The 20061-nt window shown below is 41.8% G+C and overlaps 1 protein-coding gene across 2 annotated transcripts in view; it reads right to left on the bottom strand.

Moving 5' to 3' along the window:
• The window catches only part of MYRIP (myosin VIIA and Rab interacting protein), a 194163-nt gene extending 176629 nt beyond the window's left edge, over positions 1-17534 (bottom strand). For both annotated transcript variants that reach the window (XM_056857565.1, XM_056857566.1), the window contains exon 1: positions 17417-17534. In XM_056857565.1, the coding sequence (XP_056713543.1) occupies positions 17417-17526 (110 nt within the window). In that variant the 5' untranslated portion in view covers positions 17527-17534. The remainder of the gene's footprint in view (positions 1-17416) is intronic.
• Positions 17535-20061: the final 2527 nt, after the last annotated feature.

Below are 20061 nucleotides of genomic sequence, written 5' to 3'. Positions count from 1 at the left end.
TTTATTTAATTCTGTTTTATTAAACAGAAGCCCCATTGGAAAATAATGCCCAGTGGGGGGGGGAGGGGTAAGCTTGTCACAAAAGTGGGGAAAGTTGTCTCAGTGTTTTTCAAATCGATGTCAACAGACTCATTCCGGGCAACCAGTTCTCCCTGTCCATGAAAACTGAAATGTTATCGTCTCTGCATGGATGCTACTTGCTCAGTTATCACAAAACGGAAATCAATCCTAAGCCATTTATATTCATTTAACTGCATAGAAATGTTACCAAAGAATCCATGTCAACCTCTGTAAGTTCTATTACTTATCTTCACATCCTGTTCGAAATCTCAGAAATCTGTGCTTTCAGGGCTCACAATGAGAGAGTGGACAAATCAGAGACAAACTTAAGAGACAGCAAAAACTTAGCTTTCTGATTTAAAAAAAAAAAAAACCTTCAACCATCTCCATATTATCCAAAGTTGCCTTTCTACCCAAAAAAAGAATAGAAAGTCATGAATTATTGTAAAATTGGATGTATCTTTGCTCCTATCCTTGGGAAGAGCACAATGTGCATGTTTTACTGAGTACCATTAACGTTTTTAAACAGCTGACATTCAAATCCAGTGCTGCAGCCTTGCCAAATCGCTTGGACTAGACAGATAAAATATTTATGTGAACAGGCTGAATCTTCCAGACCAATGAAGCTGTGCTTGGCTCAAATCTGGAGGCAGGGGATGGGAACCAGGCCACTTTTAAAAAGGTTCAAGCGACAGAATGCTGATTTAAGTAAATACAGTCCCATGAAGGAAATCTGCTCTCTGGTACCACTGAAAGCATCTAAATGGAAGATGAGTCAACAGAGATGAGGTAAAATGATAAATAAACCTACACACGTCACCTTATCATTCTGCCTGTTTGTTTGTTTTTGACTGAACTGATTAAGAACATTCTATTATCATCCCTGGCTTTCATATCTTTCAGTGATTAATACAGCTACTCCCATTCTTTTCAATGGATATTCAAAATGGTATTCAGTGTGTATTCTATTGGTTTCTTTTCTAGTTCCGTTTCAGTTGTTCAGGTCAACCACACCTATAATTGCTTTTGTTGACCTGCAACTGCCTCCTGCATCTACCTGTCCTGCATTCTTAATTTGCTAACAAACAGAGCAGGGTTACTTTGTTTCAAGGGGTGATGGGAAAGGGATTTCAAGAGACACCCCCACCCCCCGCCCCCTACCGTTGATCTTCAAGATGGATGAGAAAACGAAGGCCTGGACAGCATCATTCTATTAAGCCCAAATGCCCTCTACGGCATCTCCTCATTCCCTTTGGGAACCAGCAAAACATCACTCAGGAAAAACTCAAAAATAGCACTGCTTCATCGCAGCTTACTGCTTAGCCAGTGCGCTGAAGTATTCATTTGGTTCTGTCATACAGCATGGAATGATGTAAATGGGGAAAAATATTGTTCCACTATGCACTGACCACCCAAACTCCTTCTTAAGCAGCTAGTCATCAAGTACACTAGCTTGCCCTTAATGTACTAGGCTTTGAAGGCCCATTTATAAACATTTATTTTATATATTCCGCATGTATTCTATTTTTTTCTCCAAGAAGCTTGCGTAATGCTTTAGTCTCTTAACAGGCTATCCAAATGTTAAGTTAGGTAGGCTAAAATATAGTGATGTGCTTATGTGAGGATTCATGGCCAAGTGATATTTTACACCTGGTTTCCCACAACAAAGCTCAACATTCTAAGCCACCCACCAATACTGGCACTCAATGAGAGCGGCCTAGAGCAGGTCTGTGGAGAGACAACATACACATTTTCTGAATAAATAAAAATAAACAAATGGTAAACCAAATATGAGCAAGACATTTCCTGGTGTGTATATATATAAAAATGAAAGTGTGTGAGAGAGATCTCTAGCTTTATTCTGTGGAATTATGAGAGCCTTTACAATGCTGAAATAGTCTGAGAAACAAAGCTACTTGACAAATAAACCCATTTCACACATTTAAAATGTGCTGCTCCACAACTATGCTCATCAAATTCAGTTTATCAAATGCTTCAGTTCATCAAATTAAAAATCACGTTAACAGGAAGCACCGAACAGTAGGTTTGTTTATGGAAGGGCAATGTAATAATACTCAGATCAAGAGTCAGCAACTGAAATAATATTTGTTTGGGTTTTTTGGCACCAAAAGCATGTTAGTTCTAACTGCTGTTTCAAAGAATTTTATTTGTTACCCTGCAATTAAATGGAGTGTGCCTTCAGAGTCAATTGCTTTTGAACAGGGCCGTATTCTGTGCAACAGATCAGATTATGTTATTCAAAGATATGCTATACATACTAAAGCTGTGAATCTTTTTGTGAGTAGGCCAAAGAAGGAAAACAATATACAGAGACTTCTTACAATATGGAAATAAATAAATAAACGTAGCAAGTCTAACACCACAGAAGTCTTCTATTTTCAGCTTTCCTATTAATGACTGAAGTGAAGGTGTAAAAGAAATGTGCCAATCCAATTCACAAGCAATATAAAGCTAGAAGAACTGCAAACATTATAAAGAATTGTTTCTGATATTGTAAATTGCGATACTCTACTTTTTTTGCTTTCTGTTCAAAGTAGACTTTACCTGGAATAGTCTTCAACTTCAGTCATGACACTAAGAATGATCTGGACAAATTTGATGGAATTTGGAGCAAAGATTATAAAGGACAAAAATGCCTTGTATAGAAAGCTTAGCTGCAAAACACCAATGTCTAAGCCAAGGTTCCCTAACCTTTCTGAGCCTGCGGGCACCCTTAGAATTCTGACACAGCATGGTGGACGCAGCCACAAAATGGCTGCCACAGGAGGTAGGACCAGCCACAAAATGGCTGCTGTAGCTTACTTTCAATCACACAGTGAAGATCCTTGTGCTATGGTAACTGCTGCTGGCAAAGCAATGTTTTAAAAAATCGGCACAGCTAATCAAATCTCCAATGGACAATCAGAAGCTTTGCTGGGCAAAAGCCCCAACTGCCCCTGGCCACTTTCTAAAAACATTTGACAGGCACCAGGAAAGGTGCTATGCTGGGCACCACTGGTCTAAGTCTAGAGAAAGGCCAAGCACAACAATGTATACTGTTATCATAGTCATAGAGGCAGTATGTTCATGGTTAGTGGCATTCTCAATTTTATTTTACCAGTCGCTCCTCCTTGAACACACATGTTCTATCAGTATTTCTCTGGGATCTTATAAAGATGCTTTCCTGGGAGAAGATCTTCTTTGCAAGATTAAAGATTCTTGAACCCATCCCAGAATAAGCAATTGTTTGAAGTAGGCAAGTTTTTCTTTATACCAACAAATGTATATATCTCTAGAAAGAAAGGTAACTAAAGCATGGATGGAGGGAACATAAGTGCCACAATCCCTTCAGGTCTCGCTCCCATTCCTCCTATGATCCCATCCCTCTGTGACAGCTGCCAAATGACAGAGGTGTCTGGAGGGCTTTATGATATTTTTCTCCCATAGGATCCCATCCTGCCTTGGTGGAATTTTTTTGTTGTCAGCTCAGTTTTATTTATTTACTGCCATTTGACCAGCAGATAAAAAGCCTTAAAATTAATCAATACAGAACCAAGATTACAATTTTGTTACGCCGACTAGAGATCGCCACGCTCTAGTGGCTCTATGCCTTTGTTGTCCTGGAGTTCTTCGATAGGCCTGTCACCACCGCCAAGATAATCCCTTATCATGTCTGTCTGGTGTCAGGGGAGCACCAGAAAGGGAACTTCGCACAGTACTGTAAATGAATGGTCTAGGGTGAAGATGAAGTTTCACACTGAGATTAAGTAAAGCTTTGTTTACTAAATTCCATTCTACAAACACAGAGGAATGGAAAACAACAGCATATAGGACTAGGTATAGCATCTAAGAAAATAAACAGAGAAATCGTTACGCAATTAACATATACTGCATACAACAATGCCTGGTATCCCCTCTTCTGATGGATGGGTGAAACTGATAACTTTACTGCTGTAATCACATGGCCATAACAAGCATAAAATCAAAAGCAGGGATGGGAGTAAAACTGATAGGAGGTGTTGTAGAGATGCTTTTGGCACATCTCTCCTTCCTCCTTAACTGCTGCACTACCACATTCATGCACCTGATCTCTCACTCAGAGGCCCACTCACCCCCATTCTCAGACTGACAGGATGTTTTTAACAATCTTCTTCCAAGTTTCATGGCAGGTGGAATAGCCAATCAATATGCTGGGGGACTGGCTTTCTGTAACCCACCAAATCACCTTAGTCAATCCTATGAGGTTTGTGCATCAGAACGTTTTGGTGCCCTGAACTGAGGATATGAAATCCCATCAAATTTGGCTTTGTGTAACACTCCACATCTCCATCTCCAAGCTCTATTTATTTAATGCTATTTATTTGGGGGGGGGGGAATATGCCACCACTCCAGGAAACTGCTGCCCAATAACATACTGTTATTCTAATATGAATATTATGGTAAATCCCTTAACAAGCACCAGACTGCTTTTTGATGTTTAAAAAAAGACATTGTATCTAATCATTAACCAGTGTAGAGGATAAAATATGAAATAGTTTTATATACACATACATGGACAAGGCCATCAAACCACACACTAAGTGGCAGACAAGCTAGCTGTGTAAGATATATAAGGCAGTTTAAAAGTCATGAACTTCCTTGCATTGCAAGGCCAAGGGCTTTTGTTTCTCCCTTCCTCCCAAATCTAATCATAGCAAACTATGAGCTGAGTCAGAAAAGCATCACTTTCAAGGACAACCCTTAAGTAAATTCTAACGTAGCAATCATGAAACCATCTTATTCTAGTTACCAGCAAGACTTTGGCAGAACAAAGTTCTAGGACTTCAGCCATCGGATCAAACATATTTATTAATATATTTTGAGAAATATACAGAGCTTTCTGCCATTCATACATTTAATCCTAAAAAAATCATCACATAAGTACCGTTGATGAACCCAGTTCAGCAAAACAGCACATCAGAGCCTCCTCAAAGCTCTTCTGGTAATTTTCGATTCTCTAGTAATGTACTTGTAATACATTTTTGATACTGTCAAACATATACTTGGACTGCTGGGAGATTATAGCCAGGAAGAAAATGAAATAGTTGGCCTAAGGAGTGGATGCCAATACAGGACTGGCTTAGGATTTTGAACTCTAAAATTCAATATACAGTTGATGGCTTTATTCATTCATGTTATTAAACTTAAAAATCAGACAAACATCTGAAAAAGGTTTAGCAATTCTGAAATTCTAATACACAATTCTGCAAGGAAATTACAATGTTAATAAAAGCTCTGCAACAACCTTTGGTAGCATTAATGAGAATTTCCATAATTTTCCCTTTATGGAGATTTTTTAAAAACTAAGAACATGTGATAGTTATCATCTGTCACCAGAAATACAATTTAATATGAGATTAGGAATGCCAAGTCTTTCAGGCATGATAAGAATCCCATGAAGTCCCATGTTTCTTCACAAACATTTCTAATAGGGTGGCCAGTAGGGTGGATGGTCAGATATTTCCAGTACAAATATATATCCAAAAAATACGTTATCTGTATTTTCCAGATGTGCTCGAATGTTCAGATGGCATCCAGGACTTTCAGGGATTCTGGTAAAGGCACCTGGAAATAGGAGTAATTGGGAAAATCAGTGGCCAGCGTTTTAAGGCTCCCAGGACAGTTGTGTCAGTGTCTTCTTGCCAGAGTTTGATATTGGCCTACCAAGTTGGTTTGGCTTGGAGTCTGTGCTTTAAAAATGGTTCTGTTGGTCATGCAACATTGTGTTTGCTGATTTGTGTTGGATTCTCTGGTTTAACATTGGCTTGGATTCTCTGGGTTGACATTGGTTGATTGCCACATTGTCCTGTGGTTCTGCCAGGATTCCCTGGTCTGCAATTGTTCTGTTGGGCTTGTTGGTTCTGTTTTCATTCCTCTTTCACTCCCTCCTGCCCCCTGAAAATATTTCCCATAAGGAATAATGAAACCAAATAATATCACACACACACACACACACACACACAATCCAAATAACTGGGAATACCATTATTTTTTGGCTCCCTGATATCTGGATCTGAAAAATATCGATTTTTTCATGGTTCACATCCCTAGTTGCAAGGCACCTGCTGTGGGCAGGGATCCCCCGCTCATCTGGCCAGCAGAGGGGAAATGGCGTCAAAATGTAGGAGGACTTCAGCAGCATCCCAATGCACTGATGTCACTCCCTGTGCACCCAGAAGTGATGTCAGCACGTCGGTGGGTGTACACCAGGGATGCTTTTGTATTTGGTTAAAACACAGAGTTTTGCCCAAATGACAGAGTGATGTGCTGATGTCACTTCTAGTGTGCACAGGAAAAGATGTGAGCACATTGCTAGCAACATCGGTCTGTTGCCAGCATGAACCCCAACCACCAGGTAAGTCCCCCCCTGCCCCCCCCACCAGTTGGCAGGAGACCAGCAACCCTAATTCCTAAATCCATTTGACCTTACCTGGCCAAATGCCCAAGTCAGCTTCTACAATCAGGACAGAACAGAAACTTAAGTATTTGCTTTCCTTTTGTGCTGTTGTAGCATAATTACCAATATTTTCTCATTGATAATGTTACACATGTTTTTGTTAACTGGTATGGGTAGTGGCCACAATGAGAGAGATTGAACATGCTCTATTCTTGCCAGCTCTGAAGCTATTTTTGCAGAACTTCAAAGTCATATTGTAGTTCCCCTGTTTACAGGTTTTGGCCTTGATCAGGTGTAAAACAGCACAGCGCACAGTCTCTCAAACTATTTATTCTAGTTTAGACTTATTCTATCACATTTTCTACATAGCGTGGTAAAACAGGACACCAGTTACATGCAACAAAATAGCAGCAGGCTTCAGTCACTGCAGCTCAGCATGCTCATTCTCAACAAGTATGCTCATTAGAACATACTTGAAAAACAAGTGGCTATTTCACATAACTTCAGTTAAGTAAGATTTCTGAATGAACCCCTAGTGGAAGAAAGGAAGCCAAAGGCAGACTGTAGGTAAAAGTAAAAAGTAGTGCAAAAGTAAAAGGCAGCTGAAAATCAGATGTTGATTTTTAAAAGCTAGGAATGTTTTGATTGAAGTCCTAGGATTATATTGGGCATGAAATGAGTCCCATTAAAATAAATGGGGGCTACTTCTGAAAGAAATGTGGTTAAGATCAGGATATATGAGTGTATTATAAAATCAGGCTTCTGAAATCATAGTGTTTCCTGCGATGGAATTTAATCCGTTAAAAAGACCTCAGAGTTTCACAGCCTGCTCTATACACAGCCTGCTCTGTATTAATCACCAACAAAAGTAATACTCCTGCTGCAAGGCTTGCAAGATCAAACTCTGAATATAAGATATCTGTAATTAAATATTGATTTTACATTACAGCTATTCATTATCTCAAAGTATGCTACATTTTTTTTCACTACACAATGATGCTTAATTTGTCTAATGGATTAGGTTATGACCGATAAACCAATACCAAGTTCACTCAAAAGACCTTAGAACAAACTTTAAAACAGTTACACAAGCACGCTATACTTTCCAGAACCCAATGTAGTCTTTCAGAATGTGCATTCTTAATTCAACCTCCCACACCCCGCAAAAAATAAAGCTACTATTTTTGTATTTTGTTTTGGTTTTACAGAAGTAATGTGATACGTGTAGTGGATATACAATGCCTCAAATACAAGCATATAACAGATTCATCTGGTGAACTCTGTAGCTCAGAAATATTTGAACAGTAAGGTTGTAAATCTAACGATAAACCTTCAGCCAGAGGTTTTCCCTCCCCTTTTTAAAAGTAGGGCTTCTCCCTGATGTGCTAATTTTTAATGTGTAAGAAATTTTTTTTTGTATGGAGGAATGTTCAGTCATGTGATGCCCCCACCTGCAGTCTAAAGTGTAATAGCTAGGGTTGCCAGGAATAAGCCTGTCAGTTCTGGGAGGTTTGGGGTGCAGGGCATGGGGAGGTGGAGGAGGAGCACTACTCTACATGGCAACATCACTTCTAAGTGAAGAACTGCAAGTGACATTGCCATGTTGAAGGATGTACTAAGACTTCTCCCAATCTTTATAGCAAATACCATACAGATTAGGGAAATTCCTAGAGTGTCACTTGACATGGTGACATTGCTTCTGGGTCTCTCTCCTCATTTTTGCTACCATAGGGAGCCGCAGTGGGAGACAGGAGCATGAGGTGGGAGGTGGCCTGCCATAGTGGGCAACCTGGCCATGTTAGGAACAGCCCAGACACAAGTTTACAACCTCAATAAGAACTAGACACAAAAGGCTCACTTATCCAATAGGCTGTAAGTTCTATTGCTCAGTGTGACTTACTATACATACTCAGGATGACAAAGTAAATAGATTAACTGAAATAAGGAGGAGAAGTTGGCTTTTATATGCCGACTTTCTCTACCACTTAAGGAAGAATCAAACCAGCTTACAATCACCTTCCCTTCCTCTCCCCACAACAGAGACCCCATGAGATAGGTGGGCTGAGAGAGCTCTAAGAGAGCTGTGACTAGCCCAAGGTAACCCATCTAGCTTCATGTGTAAGAGTGGGGAAACCAACCCGATTCACCAGATAAGTGTCCCCTGCTCATGTGGAGGAGTGAGGAATCAAACCTGGTTCTCCAGATTAGAGTCCACCGCTCCAAACCACTGCTCTTAACCACTACACCATGCTGCAAAAGCAGGGATGGACCCATATCCTGTTATTTGAAAACAACGGGGAGAAATAACCAATGAATGAGGAACTGGTGCCAGTGCACAGTTCAATAAAGTGGGGGTTGTTTCTGCGTGAACACCCTCATGCATTACTTAATTGCTGGGCCTATGTTTAGGCACTAAATTATGCTGAAAATTGCAATGATATTCAAGTATAAGCCACCAGTCACCACTTCCTGCCCTCCAACACCAAGATGTTAATCAGCCCCTAACGCTAACACGCTGTTTACATTACCAAGTGAAACAATGAGAGAACAAGTCATTTTCCCAAGCCTTTCTGAGAACCCTTAAGCCCACCTGTCTCTAAGAGCTTTATATATATTATCAAGTGACTCATTTTTGCATCCAGAGTCAGAAGAATATTCCCAACAGGAGCCCTTCAAGGAAACACTTGCATATATGGACAAATGTAAGTATATTCATACCATCAATGAAGTAGCTAAACTGCAATACTACATTAATTAACAACAAGTAGAGCAATTTTCAACAAGTGCATTCCATAACTGTTGACAGTACACCAAGCGCTCTACCAGGCATGCTACAATGGAGCTAAAATAGTCGTTATCACTTCTGATCAGTCACAGAATTTTTCCAAGTTAGCATCTACTCCATGCAATTGCCAGAACAGCCCTAAAGGGATTTTTGTTTCAACAATAAACTTTGTTCTTTTGACACCGTTGTAAACTACTAACCACATGCAGTGACAAATGGGCATACCTACGACAGTTTTTCAGTGACAGTCTCCAGTGCATGCCCAGATGGCTTTGTAATGGTCTTGCATCATTTGGGGGGGGGGGGATGTAGCAATGTAAACGTTTATCAGTGGTTTAAAAGAGCTACCATTTTAGTGCTCTGTAAACAGACTTTGGCTCTTAAAACAGAAAACAATATCTAACTACTATTTAATTTTCAATAAGCATCTGTGGCATGTTAGATGCTGCATAGAAATCCACTATAAGTTAACATTTGTTCCTAAAGTAAGAAAGACTTCATCAAAGCAAACCACTTAACCTACAGTCTACTCTGCTATTTTCTTGGGATACTTTTGTTTATTTATTTTTATTTATTTACATTTTTTAATCCTGCCTTTCTCCCCTCATCAGGGCCATCAAAGCAGCTAACAGATTAAAAGCATACATGACAAAACATGACTTAAAAACCATTAAAACCAAAACAAAAGCACATCACTAAAACAATTAAAACCAAACTAAAGTACACATCCAAAACATAAAAACAACAATTAAAACATAGGGCAGGAAAGAGCGATCACTGAGGGTATGCCTGATGAAACAAAAAAAGTCTTCACCCACCAGTGGAAGATAGCATCAGGAGAAAGGGGACTCCCTCTGGGGAGAGAGTTCCAGGGTATGGTGCCAGGACCAAGCAGGCACGCTCTTGGGTTGCCACTTGCCTAATCTCAGAAGGTGGAGGCTCCCTAAGCAGACATGGAAGATGACAACAGCAATTGGGTATGTGAATAAGGGAGTAGAGGCAGTCTTTCAAGTACACTGGTCTAAGCCATATAGGGCTTTAAAAGTCAACACCAGCATTTTGAACTGTACTCAGAAACAGGCTGGGAGCCAGTGAAGATGAGCCAAGACTACAGTAATACATCGTTCCCATGACCGACTCCAGTCAACTTTCTGGCAGCATTCTGCACCAACGGAAGTTTCCAAACACTTTTCTTTTTCCCCACCAAGGGAAGTCCCATGTACAGTGCATTGCAGTAATCTAATCTAGTTGTAACCAGAGCATGCACCACAGTAGCCAGATATTTTCTCCCTAGGAAAGGCTGCAGCCAGCTAATCAGCTGAAGCTGATAGAAGGCACTCCTGACTACAGCTGCCACCTGCTTATCCAGCAGCAGGCCTGGGTTCAAGAGCACTCCTAAACTACAGACCTGTTTCTTCAAGGGGAATGTAACCCCATCTAGAAAGGATGTCACCTTAACTCCAGGGCCAGACCTTCCGCTCACCAGTACCACTCCCGTCTTGTTGGTATTGTAAAAATTGGGATATTTGGGGAATGAAAAATGTATGTTGCGTAAAAGCAAGTGTAGTGTAAAAAAACAATGACAATTGTTTCCATTGGCATGGTGAAGGATAGGGTTGGCCTGGCTTTGCTACACCCGGGGTGGGGGGGAGGGGATGCACCTGGCCTTGCTGGCCTCGTGAATCCATGTGAAGCTGGTAGGGAAGGCTTATTCTCCATCCCTGGGGCAGTGGGAGAAGGCTAGAAGGGGCAGGGACAGGGCAAACTGGGGGCATTCCTTCCATTTTAGAGGGGAGGGGCTGTGGCTCAGTGGTAGAGCATCTGCTTGGCACGCAGAAGGTCCCAAGTTCAATCCCCACATCTCCAGTTAAAGGGACTAGGCAAGTAGCTGATGTGAAAGACCTCTGCCTGAAACCCTGGAGAGCCGCTGCCGGTCTGAGTAGACAATACTGATCTGATGGACCAGGGGTCTGATTCAGTATAAGGCAGTTTTATGTGTTCCAGTTTTTTTCCTCCTCCCAGTCCTCCCATAACCCTGCATGGTAGGTTCTGGCATCAGGTTCCAAAATTCAGGCAATGGAATTCAGTGAAGATTTAAACGAGGCTCCCTTTCTCTAAGCTGAACGTTAGAGCTACTGAGCCACACCAATTATCATGTGCCTTCAATGCTGTATCCCTCCCTTCACCCACTCCCTTATAAAAATCTAAGAACCATCAAAACCTCCTACCATACCATGCTGCTAATGGGAAATTTAACAAGCTTCGTCATCGAAGCAAGTCATTGCACAATTTTAACCAATTTCTTCTGATCTCACTACCCCCACACTTTTTATAGATAATTTATGAGAGGCTATAAAGGGATTTAGCATTTTAAATGGAGTGAGAAATATTCTTCTTTATTCAAAAATAATAAAATGCTGCAACCTTTTGTAGGCATACAATAAGGCAGTATTTGTTTTTCAAACTTTGGAAGGATCCATACATTCAGCCAAAGAGGAAGCAGCACAGTTTCCAAAACATTTTACTAAAGGTATTGAAAACTCTATGGGGTTGCCATAAATTGGCTGCCACTTGACAGCACTTTCCACCACCATAATATTGGTCTTAGGATTACCATGTTTCTGACCTAACTGCAGGAGCCTACTGTGACAGGCAGGTAATGGTCCTGCCCCTTTCTGTCAGTTACCAAACCCCTGTATGCCTATTTGGTGCATGTGAAGAACAAGTAACAGCCAATCAGGATCCATGACTGAAGGGACTGAGAAAGAAAAAGCAGTTATACTGTCAGATTTTGTCAGATAGGGTTTGAGCCTTCAGACAGCAGTCTTAGCCTGCTTATTCTCAAGCCAGGCTCTAACAGTGTATCTTGTCAGACAGAGTTTGGTGCCTTCAGAGGAGTAGGTGGGAAGAAATCCCTTTTCAGGAGACTCTGTATGTCTCAAAGTCTGGCTTTTGGGATAAAGCTGGCCAATTACAGTGAACACTTAAAAAGTAGAACTTGCTGTCTCAAAAGTCTGGTTTTCAGGGGTAGTAGGCTACGTTATTGTAATTTGTACAAGGAGCTAACACTTATACTGTGAGATTCCTAAGGCTGGGGAAAGGACAACAATTCACCTCAGGAATCAAGGCTGTTCTATGCGCTCCTACCTTGTTAAGGAATGCTATAACATAGGGAGTCCAGCAGATGCAGTGTGTTACATATAGTTTCAAGCTTCTTTACTGAACAACCTTATTCCACCCAAGAAGATTAATAAAAGTTACCGGGGGGTGTCCCTGTTTACCTCAGTCCTCATCCAGAATTACTGCTTTCAGAAACCACTTAGGGCCAGTCTCTTAGGTGGAGGCTGGGTTAGAGACCACACTGTTCAAAGCAATACAACACGCTACCTCTTTTTAAATGGTATTTAAAACCCCTACCTTCACACGAAAGTTTTTTTCCCCCTCAGTGCTAAATCACATGGGTGCCACTCCGTACTAAACCAGCAATGCATTTGTAGAACTTCATTTTTACAAAGATTGTATGGCAACATTTTAGTGCCAGAATGTCATCATACAGGCTGCTTTCACACATTTTGAATAATTCACTTTGAATGCAGTATAGCAATCATTTTAATTGGATTTTCCTGCCCAAAACAGGAAAATCCAGTTGCAAACAAATGCTATACAATGTGTGTGAAAGGAGCTGCAACCTTAACCCTGCAAGACATTGGCACTCTCTAGGGAGTCAGTATCTACTGTTATATTTCAGCTAGACATGAGAGGGAGTGAACCAGCTCAGTGGAAAACAGCAGGATAAAGTCTCTCTGTGCTCCTATGTTTTTTTTCCAGGATAAGATCACAAAGAGGTGATAATGTACAGAAGACATTATTCCTGCAGACCTACATATCTCACCAATGGTAGCTGAGAATGTCCAGTCAAAAATGATTAATCAATTGACTAATCAAATGCTGCTTAATCCATTTTAAAGCAATAGTTTTTCAAGAATAAAAATGATACTTTAGCATTAGCATTAACTCTATTAATCTTTAATTACCAAAAAAGTTAACTGATATTATAAAACAAAATTAACTGATAATTCATTACTTCTTTAAAAAAAAGTATAATCATAGATTAAATGTCTATAAATGAGAAAAATTCACATAACATTTTTTTCTCTTTGGCTATTATCCTTGAACACCATTGCTAGTCAACAAATTCCACTTAAAAATTAAATTTAGATAGAAAGGGAAAGTAACAGTAACTATAAAATACAGAAGTAGGGCTGTCGATTCGGTTCGGCCCGAACTGAAAAACAGCCAAATTTCCCCTGATTCGGCAGTTTTTATTTCGGGACGAACCGAACTCAAAAATGGCGGGAAACCGGGGAGCCGAATTCAGCGAGTTCGGGAGTTCACTAATAAATCCGGCAAATTCGGGGCCGTCAGTAAGCAGCATTTTCCTCCCCCGGCCAATTGGTGGCCAAGCTGGGTCTTCTTCTGGCCAATCAGTCAGGATTGAGTACTGGAGGAATCAGCTGATGCGCGGCCGGGCCGGGGAGAGAGAGAGAGAGAGAGAGAGAGAGAGAGAGAGAGAGAGAGAGAGAGAGAGAGAGAGAGAGAGAGAGAGAGAGAGAGAGAGAGAGAGAAATCCTTGTGTGTGGGGGGGGGTGCTTGTGAACATTAGCTCCTTTCCGTGGCTGCAGGGGGCGCATTTTTGGGGGTACAGACCCCAAGCTTTCAGTGGAGCTTCAGACAAGCCTTCTTAAGAGACCCCCCAAGTTTTGTAAACATTGGGTCAGGGGGTTTCGAGATATGGGCTCCCCCCTTTTCTCTTTCCGTGGCTGCAGGGGGCGCATTTTTGGGGGTACAGACCCCAAACTTTCAGAGGAGCTTTAGATGAGCCTTCTTAAGAGACCCCCCAAGTTTTGTAGGCTTTGGGTCAGGGGGTCCCGAGATATGGGCTCCACCCCTTTTCCCTCCCCCCTTTTTAATTTCTGTGGCTGCAGGGGGCGCTTTTTTGGGGGTGCAGCCCCCAAACCTTCAGGATATCTTCAGACGAGCCTTCTTAAGAGACCCCCCAAGTATTGTAAAGATGGGTTCAGTGGGGGCAGAAATATTGGTTCCCCCCTTTTCTCTTTCCGTGGCTGCAGGGGGCGCGTTTTTGTGGGTACAGACCCCAAACTTTCAGCGGAGCTTCAGACAAGCCTTCTTAAGAGACCCCCCAAGTTTTGTAAACATTGGGTCAGGGGGCCTCGAGATATGGGCTTTCCCCTTTTCCCTTTTCCCTATTGGGATGAATGGATCACCCGATCCTGTATGCATCTCCAGAACAAAACGTCCCGTGCTTAAATGGAATAGTTTAAAAGTTAGTGTAACACGAGAGCACGCCAGTTCTTTGGAAATCTGAAATGCTTGCAGTTATAACAGGTGACCAGTAACAAAAGCTTTGCTATGCTCCTAGGGCTGCCCCCCAACAGTTACAGGACTATAGGGCAGGCAGCCTTTGTTCCTGTTCTTGCTAAGAAAATGATGCTATAATGAAATGAAAAAGAAGCTACCACCCACACAGTGGTATTCCTGACTTCAGTCAAACGATACACAGTCAAAATGATATGCAGTCAATTAATGGGTTAATTTACTTACATACCAATCTTACCTGTAACTTTCAAGAAAATGATCTTCAGTACTCAAAACAAGATGGCATCGACCATATTTTTCGCTCCATAAGACGCACTTTTTTCCTCCTCAAAAGTGAGGGGAAATGTCGGTGCGTCTTATGGAGCGAATGTGCAAACCCCCGCCCCTCCCGCCAGACGGCTGGGAGCGCCGGAACGACGGAAGCCGGCGTTCCCCTCCCCAATGGCTAGCTGGGCCTCAGGACTAAACCCCGCGCCCTCCGCAGTTCCCACCCTCCCGGGGGTTTCCGGAGAGGGAAGGGAAAAACCCCACTTACCGGGATCCCCGGAGGAGCGCAGTGGAGGAGCCGGGGCGACAGGCCTGGGCGGCAGGAGCCGCGGCCGCACCCAGTGCGAGCGGCCGGGGCTTGGCCGGGAGAGGGGAGGGCTCGGCGAGGAGGCGCCCGTCCCCAGCTTCTCCCTGGTGGTGGCGGCACACCGGGCGCATTCGGAGGGGGCCGGGGCTTGGCTGGGAGAGGGGCGGGGACCCGGCCAACAGCTGAGCCTCAGGACCGGGAAGTGCGGGGAGGGGAGGTTAAACTGCTCTGTGCTGCCATCCCAGGCAGCGCAGAGGAGTCTAAAGACCCCCCCCCCGCTGGGCTTCCAGGGAGTCCCTGGAAGCCAGGCGGGGGGGTCTTGAAAGTGCTCTGCGCTGCCATCCCAGGCAGAGCAGAGGAGTTTAAAGACCTCCCGCCCGGCTTCCAGGGAGTCCTGGAAGCTGGGCGGGGGGGTCTTGAAAGTGCTCTTCGCTGCCTGGGATGGCAGCGCGGAGGAGTTTAAAGACCCCCTCGCCGAGCTTCCAGGGACTCCCAGCTGGCCGTCAAGGCGGGGAACGCCGGCTCGCACCATCCCGACGCGCAGGCGCCCAGCCGGCATTTCCTCCATAAGACAAGTTTTTAGAGGAGGAAAACAAGATTTTTCTTGTTTTCCTCCTCTAAAAACTAGGTGCGTCTTATGGAAAGGTGCATCCTATGGAGCGAAAAATACGGTGTGTCATTGTTTTGTGTGGCCAGTATAGAAAGAGACATGTAAACAAACAAATGTATTTTTTCTGCAAGAGACATCTCTGAAAACTGTCTAGACCTAACATCAAAGAGAGCATCTATTCTCATCTTCAAAGCTACAGAATCACTAGAGACAGACTAGAGATCAATAAATAAAACCACTAAACCTAACTGGTTCCTAGGATCACATATTCAGTCCCAAGAATGTAAAAATACTAGTTACTGTGGAGCCCCTGGTATTCTTACTTTCTGATGAGCTATGTAGTTTCTTTAGTATCTTCCTGGTAAAAAGAAAGCACAAAGCTGGGTTGGTGGTTTTTATTGATCCACTGCATTCTTAGTTTCCAGACATTGTGTTGGATCCTGACAAAAAGATCCATGCACTGTGAGGGGCTGATTTTTGCCAATCCTCCCCGCTGTAACTTCCCAACATTCCCCTTATGGCTCTCCAAGGGATCCCCAGTCCCCCAGGAGCAGCATTTTGGTGGGCATTTTGGGTTGCAGTGGGGAGGAGGAGGCAGGAAAGGGATGCTTCTGTACACAACACAACCCATTCTTCTGTTGCAAAAGGGAGCAATTCCCTCCCAGGGAGATTCGTCTATTCCCCTCTATCGCCATCTTCCACAAGCAGGTAAAGTTTTTTTGTTTCATTTGGCATTCCCCTATTAACCCTCTCTATATGAACACTTGCAGTGGGTGAGAAATGCATTGTCTCTATTATTGCTCTGCTTAATACAATTAAGATTGTATTAAGATTGACAATTATAATTCAATTGACAATTATAATTCAGCTTTACTCTTTTTTTATAATTTATTTACTCTACAATAAATCTGTTGGCCTTTATAAATAAAAAGGAATTTGAGGGGCATTCAAAGGAGGAAAGCAATTTTAAACACCCATTAAAATGAATTCTGCCACAGAGCTATAATCCCTTGCAATGAATTATATATTTAATGTTTAAAAGATTTAAAACAGAAGAAAATAATATCCCACAAAATAGTTATTTTTCATAGACCCATGTTGTGCGGTTCAGAAACTTACTATGGGGAGGGGTGGTGGCAAAACTATTGTGCTTGCAGTGACAAAATATCTTGACGCAGCCATGGACTCAATCACGTATTCAGTTAAACAGTTTTAAAATATTATACAGAGACGGTGTGACACCAAAGTGATTGTAATTCCTCAATAACAGTAAGATTGAATGATACTTATTGGGCCTAGGATAAAACATTCAGGAACCCTGGGTATATTCATGAAAGTAGCATTCTTAAAAAAATTAAATGTATTCAGTACCACGCTGTGTGTTTCTTTCAAAGTATTTTTTTTAATCAATAAAAATGACAACCATTCCTTCATATTCTGAGTTCAAACATACTGCGTTCACACTGTACGAATGGTATACAATGCAACAAAGAGAATTACCAGCTTTCTTATCTAAATTCCTCCACATTCCATTCTCACACAAAATAGTCTTACCTCAGTCTATTTTCTTCTTTTTTGCGGAGAGTGAAATCTCTCTGGACCACCTGAAGGACATGATCAGCTTCATCATCAGTCAAACCAGATAGGTCCAGCTTCCTCCCCATGGTTTTGCCTGTCCTTGGAGCAGTCAATTAACAAATAGTACCTGAAATCACCAAAAGGAACAAAGTACAGAATATGAAACTAAATGATGATGATTTTACTGAACTCCTCAGAATAAAATATATATTTTAAATACATTATTCTTTCTTTGCACAAAGCTAAGTGATTTGAGCAATGCTAACTCACCCTTTGATCCACAAAGTAATTCCTACCAGCAAATATTGGAATGTAATTGTAAAGACAGGGGGCAGCTCATTTGACACTGTCTAGTGTCTGGATAGTGTCCTGTAGTGGTTGAAGTGACAGATGAGGATCTCTGGAAGCCAAGTTCAAATCCCCACTGTGCCATGGATGCTTGCTGGGTGACCTTAGCCCTCTCCCACTCTTTCTTTCTGCCTAACCTACATCACAGGGTGGTGGTTGTCAGTACAAAATGGAGGAGGGGAGAACAATGTTATAAGCAGCTTCGGGGTCCCCATTGGAAGAACAAGCAGAGTATGAATATCTAGCTAAACAAACCTGTGGCTGCTGAATGAGCAGCTGCCCCGGTGAAGAGGGTGATATGAAGACTGCTGACCCCAGCCACCATGTGCTTTCACAGCCCTGGCTGCCCCCATCCTCCACAACCTCCTGATGGGTACTGGTTAGGACAGGCTTTCCCATTCCCCCCTTTCATTAGCAACCCAAGTTTTTGCCAGTCACCAGATGCATGGAAGACAGATTCACTGAATTGAGTGAGACATCTGCAGTTCACATGGGACCATAGTGATCCCTAGTCGTTGGTATCTACTAATTCCTTTACAGGTTAAGTACAGTGATTTAGCAACTATTCTGGGTAATGAAAAAAGCCAATGATATCTCTAATACACACACACACACCACTTTGGAGTTAATATTACTGAATAAAGCCACCTTAAGATACCTGGAAGTATTTTAAGCAGCTGGTTAATTTCTAAAAGCCTAGAAGTAAATTAAATGCGTGTATATAGTTTCAGTGTTTTCTTTCATAACCTTAACAGAAAAGAAACACTGCATACTTTTATGTGTAATTTTTACTGCAAACTCTTGAGCAAATGGGTTTTCATAATTCTCAGTAAAATGTAACATTTAAGAGTCAAGAAAATATTAGTGTTTCTATTAAGTCTCAGAAGATTATCATTACATAAGGAATTTAGCAAACAAGAAGATAAGTAACAGACCAGCCAGAAAAAAATGTGCACTATTTAACAAAAACAGCCACACTAGCAAAAGATTGTCTGATGAAATGGTCACATGAAATCAATTCAGGGCAGGAGTCCTACTGAGAACAGCTAAGGAGAAAAAGCAACAAACAGAACATTGTTCATTAGCAAGGCTAGTTCTCCTGCTTTTCTTTTAAAATCATTATCATAGAAATACATCACTCCTCTCACATATTAAACTTTAATTACCACTAAAAATGCAAAAGCAATTGCATTTGGACAGGCATGTGCAGAATCTCTGAAAAATTGTACATTTGTCCTATTGAAACTTTGGTCTTGTTGCCTTCAAAATGTTTTGGTTATATCCCCTCCAAGTTGTCCTTTGGTGTTTGTTGCGTAGCTTTGACCATTGAACAGAGTGCATTCAAACCAGTGAGCACAAATGAAACTCAATATTGAATTCTAGTTTGTAAACAACAGCATATAAAACAGTAGGGTAACTGCTATATTCCATGCTCTAATTATTCCTTCCCCCATTTCTAGTTGCAGAATTAACCAGCACACTTTAAATTGTCAAGTACTTGATTAAGCTTAAAGCTTTTTCCTAGCACTTACGTTCAGTCCCCAGACAAACTACTTTCCTCTAGTCCCTAAGACACATAACTTAATTTTAGCTCAACTGTGTTTTTTTAATTAAAGGAGTATGAAAAATGTACTGATGAAATACTATGTACAACAGTATTTTTAAAGCTATATTCTGGGGGGAATCCTGGAATTCCTTAAAAGTCTATCAGTGGTTCTTCAACCAGAAGATCAGCAATGGTGAAGAAGAAATATTTGGCCAGCAGTGCCAATCTTCCCTCACACTGAGCATGCCAAGGAAAGCATGCAGCCAGTTCACTCAGAGATAGTAAGTCCCAACATGCCTGGCCAGTACCCCATAACACCTCATGAAACACACAAGTGTTCAGTGGTAAGAAGTGCAAGGGTCCTTAGCAGACAAGTCAGTATGGAAAATGTTCCTTGAAGTATAAATATGAAAAGTGCTAAGTCGAGAACTGTAAAGTGGAGCCATTATATGATTGAAAATGGAATTGATCTCAGTTTGGGACTAGCCCTTTCCTTGCTCTTTGGTGGTTATTTTTTTTCTTTTTTCATGTCAGTTGCCTTTTCACACAGTTATCCAACATGAAAGCCACAAGAAGGAACTGAAGATTTAAATGTGTGTGTGTGTGTGTAATTCAATTTACTGTCAAGTCACAGCTGACTTCCGGAGACCCCATAGGGTATTCAAGGCAAGAGAAGTTCAGAGGTGAACATAAGAACATAAGAAAGGCCCTGCTGGATCAGACCATC

The sequence above is a fragment of the Euleptes europaea genome, chromosome 11 (genome assembly GCF_029931775.1).
Source record: "Euleptes europaea isolate rEulEur1 chromosome 11, rEulEur1.hap1, whole genome shotgun sequence".
NCBI classification, from domain to species: Eukaryota; Metazoa; Chordata; class Lepidosauria; order Squamata; family Sphaerodactylidae; genus Euleptes; species Euleptes europaea.
Note: the sequence above shows the minus strand (reverse complement) of the source record. Positions and strands in the feature narration are given on the sequence as shown.